This window comes from Neodiprion lecontei, chromosome 4, assembly GCF_021901455.1.
Source record: "Neodiprion lecontei isolate iyNeoLeco1 chromosome 4, iyNeoLeco1.1, whole genome shotgun sequence".
Lineage (NCBI taxonomy): Eukaryota > Metazoa > Arthropoda > Insecta > Hymenoptera > Diprionidae > Neodiprion > Neodiprion lecontei.
This window is the reverse complement of record NC_060263.1, coordinates 28,304,275-28,316,296: the sequence shown is the minus strand read 5'-3', so window position 1 is coordinate 28,316,296 and position 12,022 is coordinate 28,304,275. Positions and strand designations below refer to the sequence as shown.

General features: G+C 39.5%; 1 protein-coding gene and 1 non-coding gene across 5 annotated transcripts in view; both read left to right on the top strand.

Annotated features, from left to right (window-relative positions):
• The window catches only part of LOC107222831 (scavenger receptor class B member 1), a 46,456-nt gene that overhangs the window by 20,027 nt on the left and 14,407 nt on the right, over positions 1 to 12,022 (top strand). For all 4 annotated transcript variants that reach the window (XM_046738218.1, XM_046738219.1, XM_015662347.2 and 1 more), the window contains exons 3-4: positions 6,800 to 6,891; positions 7,173 to 7,333. In XM_046738218.1, coding sequence (XP_046594174.1) covers positions 6,800 to 6,891; positions 7,173 to 7,333 — 253 coding nt within the window. The remainder of the gene's footprint in view (positions 1 to 6,799; positions 6,892 to 7,172; positions 7,334 to 12,022) is intronic.
• LOC124294276 lies at positions 676 to 799 on the top strand. The gene has a single exon (XR_006904230.1). It is a non-coding gene; the product is annotated as a U5 spliceosomal RNA (small nuclear RNA).

The following is a 12,022-nucleotide window of genomic DNA, read 5'->3' as shown; positions in this document are numbered from 1 at the left end:
TCGACTTAGCCTCGTGCTTTTGCTCTGACTTCGAACCTGATTTACGTCATCTTCGCACAAATTAGGATCGGAACAAATCAGATACTTTGTACTGAACAGCTGTCACATTTTCAACACCTTCTTCGAGTCGATAGCTGCGCTGCAGGCTTCGTGTGCAGGTCGCTGACTGTTTTTACGGGCACGGTGATACCCAGATTGGATAGCGCAGGGTTTGATATGCTGTTTCCTAGATACGACGGCGTTCATAAAGTTGAAACTTTGTTACTGATTTCTAAAGCAATCTTCGTAGCTTAAGTATATGACGACTCGTTAAATACTAAAACTGATAAAAAAGTATCGATTCCTCGCTAAACAACCTCATTAACATAAAAATAGTAACTGATGCGTTCTATGAGAATTCTCCTGTTGCTGTTCATCCATTTCGTTCGAACTTTTTCGCTATGTCTAAAACTCGGCTTTTACGTATTCAAGATACGGGTTTAAGTTGAGAAAAAAATCGATAGCTGGCCACTAGCGGGGCTGCAGAGTCGTGTGTAATTCCCTGGTAGGAACGGTGTGTTCCAGCTGCCTGCCCTGACTTCGCTTTTCCTCCGCTAGGAGTTCCACGATACTCGACCTTCTCGAAAGAAAATGATGCCCGCAGGTTGACTAGAAGGTAGCCAAAAGATGCGATAGGCACTCTGGTTTCTCTTCAATACACGAATAAATCTTTCGCCTTTTACTAAAGATTTCCGTGGAGAGGAACAACTTGATGAGTCTATAACTCGAATTTTTCAACGTCCCGGTGAAAACTGGGACTGCCAATTGAATGAAACAGAATTCTCCCAATGATTTAATGCATGACAACTCGTTTCAAGTCATCCAATAATCTGAACAATACGATTCTCTTGGCGTTGTCCTAGATCAGTCTCAAAAGATGCGAAACGATTCATGAAAATGTGAACATTTGTGCGTTGAATCGATTGAAATCATCGTCATTGTTGAGAGGTCTTCATTCAAATCAATATTTCACATCGACGATGAAATGACAGTTCAATGGAAAACAAGCAAACACAGAAGAAATATTTTTTAATGCTAACTAACTCCGTAGGAATCGCGTTTTATGCACTGTAACAAAATATTGCTATGTGTGTTAAAAAAGATGTAATCAAGTATAACTATCAATAATTATTTACTTTTGCGGGCTACTCCCGCGATTACGTACGAAAGTGATAATTTCGTGAATTTGAACACCGTTGAGAAACAATTCATAAGGCATATTATACATTAAGCGCGCGCGTAAAATATTAGCCGACAAAAACGCGGGAATGTTTACTTCATGCAAAGTAGGCGGCAGTCTAAATTCCTGTAATAAGCGAAAACGAAATGAGTCATTGGAGTTGACACCCGAGCGTTCATCTCCTGGCGTTTAGTTGAACTCCGCGTCATGCAGCAAGGTGCATAGCAGGTAATGGCGACCATAGTAAAGTAGTTACGACACCCGTCCGGGCTAGACGAGCCTGCGAGTCGGTTTGTCAAGGTTGACGATTCCAGCCGAATTAGGTTACCGCGAGTAATACACCTGAGATTGAATTGTTCGTCTTACAACGATACCGCGTTAATCGTGAATCCAAACGTTTGCCATGCCTGCTATCTCTGCTTAGTTATATCAATAAAATACTAGCCATTGGAATGCAGAAAAGAGAATTTACCTTTAAAAAATTCAGTTACTGTGAACGGTCATATATACTTTCAGTTGACGCAATCTTGCGGTCATTATCTAGATTCAAAAATTATATTTAGTCACTTAGTTCACTTCGCGTTTGTTGGGAATAAGATGCAAAGCAATTCAGTACTTGCTATTAGTTCAACATCGTCAAGGTCATCTTTAACAGTCAAAATAATTCACAACACCCTTAACATTTCAATTTATTGGGTGAAGCCGCTTCCACTTCTGCAAATGAAGTTAACCATCGTACTCCGGGCACTTGAGCAAAGTTTAGCTTCTGTTTAACATAAATCATTTTGACAATAACTCGTTTTTTCATATCTTATACGCAACAATACTTCTAGGATTTACTGTACAACGTATAAGAAGCCATGGACATAATTTAACTATTTTCAATATGCGATGCTCGCAAGTAGCTTTCAGTACCCGTTGACAAGATTTTGGACAGTTTTTTATACGCAGGGCAAATTGATGACTTATTCAATACAACTTTTGTCTTTGCATTTGCTTTTTAAAAGCATGGCAGGTAAAAAACTAACCTGCATTTCGCGACTAACATGCAAACATTTTGACGTGCTGGTATTGAACCGATGAATTTAATGATTATTGCAGAAAAACCAGTAGGTATTAAATATGTGTATAAATAGTATAGTTGTAAGCTATTTTACTGACGTAACGAATCGTCGAGATGGTCGTTTCACGTGTACAAAACGAGGAGAGAACAATCTTTAGATAATGGACTGGTCGCGAATTCTTACGTGAATATTGACAGTTCGTTTTATTTGACCGTTTAAAACCAGTTCCAATTAATCGAATGTATCCAGTAAGCAAATTACTTGAAAACGACGTCATGCGAGGCAGTAAATTCCGCCTAAACAAAAATGGAAAATAAACGAGCGAAACGAAAGACTTGTGTCATCGTTCCGAACACTTCTCCATAGACATGCAAATTCCTTTGAACCTGAGTTTTGGACCTACACTACAGATGTGTGCATAAACAGCATTTGAACATCTCCATATTAGGGTCGATCACCTCCTAAATTTACGGAACTCGGCGAACAGTCATGACCCTGTACTCACAAAAGCAAAGCGATGTAAGGACGCGACTCATTCATGAATCCTGTGTAAAGTAGACATCAAGAAATGAGCTTGACGAACGGCCGACTGAATGGAGGAGCACCAGACTCTGGACTCGTGAAATCGGGTGAATAGATTATACCTGCAGACGCGGATACAATCTGCAACACCGACCGAGTAATTTGGCAATTTCACCCGCACATTCAGTTCGATGGAACTGGTCTGGAGAGCATGAGCCGTACCGACGTTTTAGGGTCAGAGTTGCGGTTTTTGAACTATGAATGTACTAATGAATAACCAATCAACGACTGGGTAGAGAATCAACACAGCATACGCTGCACGGTACTGAAAGGAAGATGGGATTTTTTCGACAAAATCTGGAAATCAATACGTTCAAAAACCGCCGATGTTGGAACTCCATGCGAATACGTGTCGTGCATTTAAAATAATTTGGGCACGGTATATTAGATAAACACTCGCTAATAAACCGGCTTAAAAATCATTTCCCTCGAGCTTTCACTTTTCTGTAACGTCAATTAGACTCATGTGAACATAGTAATTAGTGGTAGCTGACTTTGGGTTAGAGTACCGGTGCTAGAATCTCGCTTTGCCAAGGCGTGATCACGTCCCGCAGATCAGCTTAAGGACTAGTTGAGTCGAAAGTTGTGCACCTGGCCTTACATATCCGTTACGCGTGGAACGATCTACCGCCGAGTACGAAATCCGGAGGCAGCGTGGTTACAGGCTATGCTTATTAGTATCGCCAATGATCTGCAAGTCCGAGAATCTTCTTCTCGCCAGCTGGCGTTTCTCAACGCTTATGAGTAAACTGCTCTTCGTCATTACCCGGTGGAAAAATGACAAATTGACCACTCACGGCGCACAGTGCCTTCCCAGACACTCAACGTGGAAAAAAAATGATGTAGAAAATAATGACCCGTCGACATCCGAGTCGTGCTCGTAGCTCGATGTTCAGAACTAAGGAAAGTGACTCGAGTGCAGGAACATTGCGCTGACAATGAGCGTGAATAAAGTTATGCAAAAACTATAATGAGCGGGAAAAGGGACTCACGTTGATACAGTTTTACGTATCCGTCGTAGCTCGGGTCTCGCAAATATAAATTGCCGTCGATTTGGCAACGATTAGCAGGCTTTCCACCGACCGACTGATCCTACACGCATTCCTCACAAGTCCATTCCAGGCGCAAATGCGAAAGAGTCGTTGCCGCGTTGAAAAAAACTGGAATGAAAGACGGTATTAATTTATTGGCAAAATACACGCACACACGTAAGACCAGCGAGATTCCAGGGTATTCCCGCGATCGGTGCGCAGCAGGTGATAATTATAGCTGGCGATACTTAACGTGAGTCTCACAATGAAAATCACGGAGACACGTAACTGGCAATAATGACCCCATACAGCCTTCGATCAACCTTGAGTACAGGTTTGCGAAAAAAAATCCAAAATAACAAACAGAACAAGATTTCCCAGGGCCTCGAGGAATTGTTATCTGGGCTGGCTTCGAGGCTCTTAACTCGTTGCATAGGCAATACCTATATATCTGCGATTCTGACATACATCAGATACATGCGGCGGGCTAAATACCGGCATTGCAACCGCCTGCCCATTAATTCGAAAATATTAATCGAGCCGACTTTGATAGTAGGAAACGTTTTTAGAAGGGAAGATGTATTTTTTTTTTATACATTATTGTGCGTATTAAATACTGACTGTTTTGTATACATTTATTGTTAACGAGAAACGCACACGATTGTCGTTATGTGCTGAATTTATATCGAAGTAGTGATCAGTTTCAACATCGTACAACCGCATGAACCGTTTCTAACAAACACATTTCATCACGCTGGATTTTCCCCGCTGTGAAACCGAGAAATAATTGGGCACTCAAGGGCTACATTACCATTGCGTGGACTTGTTTTGAAATGTCTCCGTAGCATTTCTTTCGCATGCGTATTAACCGCACGCATTTTGCAAATTCATGACATGCTGTACGCAGTTTCCGTTCGCAGATTTTTTTTATTTTTTTCCTCTTCTAACGCTATTTACGTTCTAGCTGATGCTTATTGTCGTTGACATGTTGGCGGGCTTGTATCTCGATTGTCCGTGCAAATGAAATTTATTCATTCGATAATTCAATACTCTTGTATCTTGTAACTGGTAAATATTGGACGGTTGATTTTTAGTCGAATTAATCATACCACGTTTATATCGATTGATAAAAAACAGCTAGCAATGCTGTAATATGCTGTTTATTAAATAGAAATTTGCGAATGTCTTGCATAATTAAGAAATAACTTTTATCATCCGCATATTCGCCGAGGTTGGTTATAATACGCATAAATGTTTCACGCTAATGACAGCTGACGTAAAATTTATTTGACACTATATTTTAACGAACTAAACTTTAAGCCCACAGTTTTTTACAATACTTCCTGATATAAATTTTCGTTTTTTTCACTGTCTGTTTGCGCGTTAAGACATCGTTTCAAAATATCCGCACACGTTAATAACAACAATCTGAAGATTAACTAGTGAACGATCGGAATTTGTGAAACAATTTTCCGTGTCTGCGTGTAATAGGATCACATTTTCCGTTACCTCGAGATATTGGCAATTGGAAACAAGAATAACTAAAGTATCTGTCTACGCCAGAATCAGTTTCATCATCTGAGCCAATTTTTTCATCAACCGTTTCAATTTTTTTTTACAATTTCTTAAACTGTAAATTTTTTGATCTCCCCATGCATCTTTTCCATGACTTATCGATTTACGAGTAAAAACTGCAGTAACTCCAGAAAAAAGTCACACGGTTTCGTCTCAGCTATATAGTTACTATAATTCAGCAGGTTGATTATGTGTAAATAATATATATTATTGTACATCGTAATCGTATTTGTTTTCTGTGTAAGCTATACACAAAGTAATTTATGAACGCAAATCATTTAAAAAAAAATGAAATACGGTGTCTGACGGTGAAAAAAAAGCAACGTAACAAAAGCCTACTTGCAATTAGGTATACTTGAGAGAGATAATATACTTGAGAGTTGAATATTGGACAGGCAGTAAAATACAACTTCATGGTTTCTGATTTTTGTTGCTTATGCTCATTAAAGTGGTTGGTGATTTCAGCTGTTTTATTAACTCTGATATACCTGTATGTTAATTACTGTCGTCCATTATACGCGCGTGAATTTTTTTGGCCCTCCTCCCAGTTTTTATTCTCTCTTTTTCTACCAGTCACTTCCTTACCAAGGCTTCAATAAGTGCCGTAGAATTGTGGATGGGAAAAACCCCGTACCCATCAATTGCCACTTCTTAGGATAGACAAGACATAAGACGTTGCGTTTCATAAAGCTGAAATTACCGTAATTAGAATGTCGCAATCATAATTATAAATTTAACGAACAATAACCAATCTCGAGATCACTCGATTCACGATGAAACATCCCTATTCCCTGCCGCGTGTTCATTACCTCCAATAATTTTGCAAGAACATTTTCAATTTCATGTTGCTACAGATCAAACATATATATGTATATGGAGTACTCGGCATCAGTTCAGTCACTTCTTTACGAACTCAATCAGATATCACTCATAACTGGCCGCATTTTAGTACCTACTGCTTGAAAGTAATCTACGACTTTTTCACTTTAATTCAATCCTTTTCAGAGTAGAATTTCTTTTTTCTTTTTATGTAACGTATGGAATTAACTTGGATCGGTTGGGTGGGAGAAAAGTGGTGGAACTAAGGGGGAATGTCCTATATACCTACAGGAATTTAAACGGAATAACGTGTGAATTGAAAATTATGTCGAATTTAAAGCAATCAATGACGTGGCTCTACGGGTTACGATACATAAGTCTTTAGCCTTGCCGCGATCTGTCAATAAATATTTAGAAAAAACACATCCTGTTTTCTTCACGTTTCTTGTGGCAAAAAATTTCTTGCCTTAACGCGATGCCTCTTGTAATACATTTTTATTTACTTGCAGGTCGAATCGCCGTCATCTTGTTCGGACTGTTCGCCTTGGCCATTGGGATTATCCTCAGCAGCATACCGTGGGTGGATTACGTGCTAATGAAAGTAAGTCGTCTGCGATCTCCCTAAAAAAATTTCCGATACTCAAGACGTTCTGAACTTACGTATCAATTTAGCGATTGGCATAAATAACCAAGAATTCTAACGTGATTAAGGCAATCGCAGATTTTTTATTTAAGTTGAAATTCGTTCTAACTTTTCTCTTTGAAATATGAGGAAAAAAGTTGATGGAATTCCGTTTTGGGAATTTTTTCCAATTCAATTCACTTTCGCATCGTACATTTTCAAAACTGGTTTACTCACCGGGGTTACGTTATGTTTTACAGCAATTACGGTTATGGAACGGATCCCTCTCATTCCAGTATTGGCAAAAACCTGGCGTCGTTCGGTTAACCAAAGTTTACATTTTCAATGTAACGAATACCGATGGGTTTTTGAACTTTGGCGAAAAACCAAAGGTTGAGGAAGTTGGGCCCTTTGTTTACAAGTAAGTAAATGTTACCGAAATTCTCTTTATCCCTCCAAGAGATAAAGTTTTAACAAAAGAATTTGCGATTATCGTAAGTTTCCAACATGATCATTCGTTTACTTTCAATTGACAGGATTTCTAATTCTTCTCGCAAATTGTCTCCGTAATACGCGTAGATAAAATTCAAGTGGCAAGTAATTTAACAAAGATATTTCAATCTTAGTCAAAGCTTTCGAAATTATAAATAAAAAAATTGAAATTTATTAGATTAAACCCTGTTAAAAAAGGAAGTCATAGATATTTTCCTATTTGTGCCGTAAATGGTTCTTTCCCGAAGAGTTAGATGGCCTGAAAATTTCAATCTGACCAAGACCACCTCGAAGAAGGAGAAAACTCGATGTATGTCTCAATTATTGAGAAGATCTTGACTATCCTTCACAAATCAATTATAAAAGTCGGTCAAATATCTTTTCCCATCGTACTCGTCAAATTCAACTTATTACACGGGTAAGCTTGATGCGTTAGATTTTTTCAACGTAATAAAGAAATTTATCCAGGGATGCCACTTGACTCGGACTTACTATTTAAGTGGATTCAGAGGTGTGTACATAAGCGTGTCAAAAATTGCCGTACACTATTTGGCTCGTGAAAGCAATTTACAACAAGCTGTAATAACAAGACTTTGATGCACGCGTGTATAATAAATATACAGAGATTATTAGAGACTCCATTACCAGATGGAATCCGGGTCGATTTCTATCCCATCCACAACTTTTGGATCGTTAAGCTTACACTTGAAAGAGCCGTGAAACCGCCGAGGTGTTGCTTGTATGTAGGAACTCTTTTTCGAGACATTGAATATAGTCTCGTGAAAATTGTTAATAAACCTGACATCGAGCAACTGCAAATAAAAGAAGACGCGTCCCGTTATCGTCGTCAATATATACGTTAGCCTCCTAGCCTACTTGTCGTTATGCAATCTTTTCGGCGCTTTCAATGTCTCCTGCAAACAGCCTCGAAAAACACGTCCCGTTACAACCGTCCGGTCCATTGAGCCCGACGGTATATCTTTTGGAGAACGCGTGATTGTGAAATGTGAAAAGAATCCCCTTCCCAATTCAACTGAACTTGAATCAGTTCAAGTGTGCAGCTGACATACATTTTTTACCGTATGGTAAAATCGTTAAACAGAACGCGTTTCAAACGGATTGTCAAATTGTAGAAATTGCTAACTTCGTGCTGGTATTTCAATTCATAGGTTTTTCAAAACGTCAAAATCAATTAGGCTACTCTAGGCGAGAGAAAATTTCATTTGTTTTACACGTGTTTATGCCAATTCCGATTCACTTAGATCCGTCACGATACATGTTGCGAGCTAAATTAAGGCAATGAGAACACACGTACAAACAGGAATAAAATACTACAAGGCGATCAATCATGTCGATGGACATGAATTGAATTAGAATTTAAAATTTATACGATAACCTGCGGCACGCGTGCTGATTTCGATGCAAAAAAAATAAAAAAATCTGTCCCACGTTGTAGGGACGAAATATCCGAAAGAAATTGAGCGAAGAAATTAAAAACAATGCATATTTTTATAAACCGTACGGTTTTGTCACAAGACTAAATCTGAATAGCCGTATCGAAGTACTCGCCTCGTCAACTCTTTAGGGAGTATCACTAAACAGGTGTCATTAATGCGAAAAAAAATGTGACAAAGATCTTTATTGGCTATACATAGGGACGGAATGGAGAATTCAATATCGCAAGTAAAACTTTGACCCTTCGGTGTTTTGAAAAACGTAGGATTGATCTTCTAATAACCGCATAAAATTGAAATCGTCGTATTGCCAGCTTTGTACAAGTTCGTCAAATACACGCGAAACAGAAAACATTTTTTTTCCCAGTAAAACAATGATATAACTAAAAACTGCAACCTTAAAGTTTCTGGCCAGAAGCGGTTATTTTCCTAATCAGTGGTAAATTCCACTACGCGAAAAAACCCATCGCAATACAATCCTACTCATCCGGGCGAATAGAGATAGGTTTGCGGCGACGATGCAGGAACCTGGAACCTGTTACATCGTGAAATAGCGGTTGCGGTCAAGAGGCCGTCAGCTTCGTTAGATTCGGCCTGAATCCGTCATAGACACGGTCGGATAATCAATTCCGATTTCCGCCGTGTCTTTCGCTCCTGGCAATAGCTGGCCTCTGCACAGGGAATGTGGCACGGTGTGTAAGGTCCCGTTTTACGATTCGTTGAGCGGACCCCAGACGGCGGGAGTGCGGAACTTGTTAAACTAATTATTTACACTGCGTTGGCGAGCTGGTATTCGGGTCAGGTTCATAAGGTTCGAAAGAAACGCCCCTCGCAAGTGCGAAATTACAATGCTAATCGAAAGAGGGCCGCGGGGAAATTGGCCTCTGGTATCAGATGCTGCCAGGATACCTCTAACAGGTATCACGCCGCTCCGGAGATGACTTACACACGATGTACGATGAATATCAAGCTGTTGGTTCGACTCGTAACAGACGATCGGACCTTTCTTCTCGCGAGATTATATACCCGAACTGATTGCGGACTGGTTAATGGTATCGAATAATGCCTCCCCGACTTAGGTACATATTTCTTTGACCGATCCCGCTATCGGACAATCGGTATTGACTCTTTGTACTCCTTTGTAATACTATGCCGTTAGTAAATTGCCGAAGAAGAGAGAGAGAGAGAGAGAGAGAGAGAGAAAGAGAGAGAGCAAGCAAGGCTTATTGTTAGATTTTTTACCTTCAGCAAATTTTCGAACGACTCAATCAGACGTTCTCTTCTGTTAGAAGTAACCATTGAACGGTAGCTGTCAGGTTATGCCAATAACACGTGCAACTTTTGAGCACATCAACTTTTTTTCTACATTCAATTAGATCGTATTAGCCTGATTCTGATGTGAAAAAAACCATGCGCAACAAACTTCTTTAATAGGTAAAAGTCGAAATCTTTAGCGAAATTCTTGACTCATTTGAAGACCGCCACCGGATATGACGTTCATAAGTTGAGTCTAACATCGGGTCTTTTTTTAAGAGGACGCACGATATTTGCACGTGCTACCTCAATTAACCAATAATTTGGTACCGCCTGATTGTTGACTCCGTGCCTCATGACGAAGTACAATTATCATTTCGATCAATTTTTTAACTGTACTGAGTGATGCCATAAAATCAGTGAGGATTGTCGGCTCTAACGAATCCGTAATTTGTGTAAAAGTTAGTTTCGACGGGATCGTAAAATTTCACATACATTGTTATTACTGTATCATTGATTAATATTAATATCCAACCATCGTCTTCCGATGGAACATTTTTTCGACTATGCGTGAATTACGTGGTACAACTTTCATAAGTTTGGACGTAGACGTATGTGTAGAAGACGAAAATAAAATAAAGAGAAATAATTCATGAAAAATAAAAAATGGCATACATGCCCGAATTAGCATAATTTTGAAGAGCTGAGAGTGAGATTACGCGCGTTGCGAATGTCGCGGAATGCTCGAAATATGTTAATTGTAACATTTTATTACAAGTGATAGACGAAATGGAAGGGAGCCAGGGCAGGGGGTGAGGGTCACGAGACAAGTCGCGACCCAAACGGCCGTTTCCACGTTCAATCCGAAACTCGAAATGTGAATAAGAATAAGTCGAACAAGTATACATTTTAACGTGCCCGGACTACGAAATGTGAGAAATAGTCTTGCTTACGACGCGCGGCATGTTGAAAGTGACAGTACCTACTATTTCAGTATAATATCGGAATATTTTTACATCGCGAGATAACATGTGATAATTTGGAGTGAACTCGGAGATTGCAGAAATCAACCCCACGGAAACCAGCGGCTTGTCTCGAAGCGTATTCTTCACGCACGATAACCTTGTAGCCTGTTTTTCATCGAGTCGATAATAAAAACAGGCGAAAGAATTCTGCGCAAAACCTCAATAACATCCGCTTCGGGTTGAACTGCGAAAAAAAAATTACCTTACGATTCTGATAATTTATTATGTACAATCAATTTTCCCCGCCTATGTTTTCACGTATCGTCGTGACGATGAGTAGTTGGCGAATAAAAACAGCCAACTTTCACGAAATGACTATAATCGGCAAGAAATGTTAGAGGCAAGCTTACGTCGCACCGTTCAAAACGATTGGAATCGAGAGTTTACGCGACGTCGATTACCTGGACCATTTTACGCGAGCGATTACGCCCGCTGAACAATGGAATACATGCATACAAACACCGGTGGAAATCTGCTTTGAAATATAATCCGTAAGACGGAATATTTCTGCACTGTTTAACTTGGCAAATTTCTGCAAGTTTGCAGAAAAAAAAGAGATAAACGGTCGAAGTTGCAGAACCTGGTGTCGCAATTCCGGAGCCTTTCGCGCGTAGAACACCTGCGCTGCAAAATACTAACCGTATAGGTGTTGGTGTTTCGATACAAGGAAAACAAAAAAAAAAATATAAAAAAAACATCGTAAACCGAAGCTGTTTTACCGTTCAATTAACGCTGGCCGAACCTAAGAGTTAATAATTTCGATTCCTCAGATGAACGACCCGTATTTTTCGAGAATATGAGGAAACATGATTTATAATTCAATAAAAAACAAACGAGAGATGAATAGTAAAGTGGAAATCGGTAGTTACGAAGTCCGTATACGCT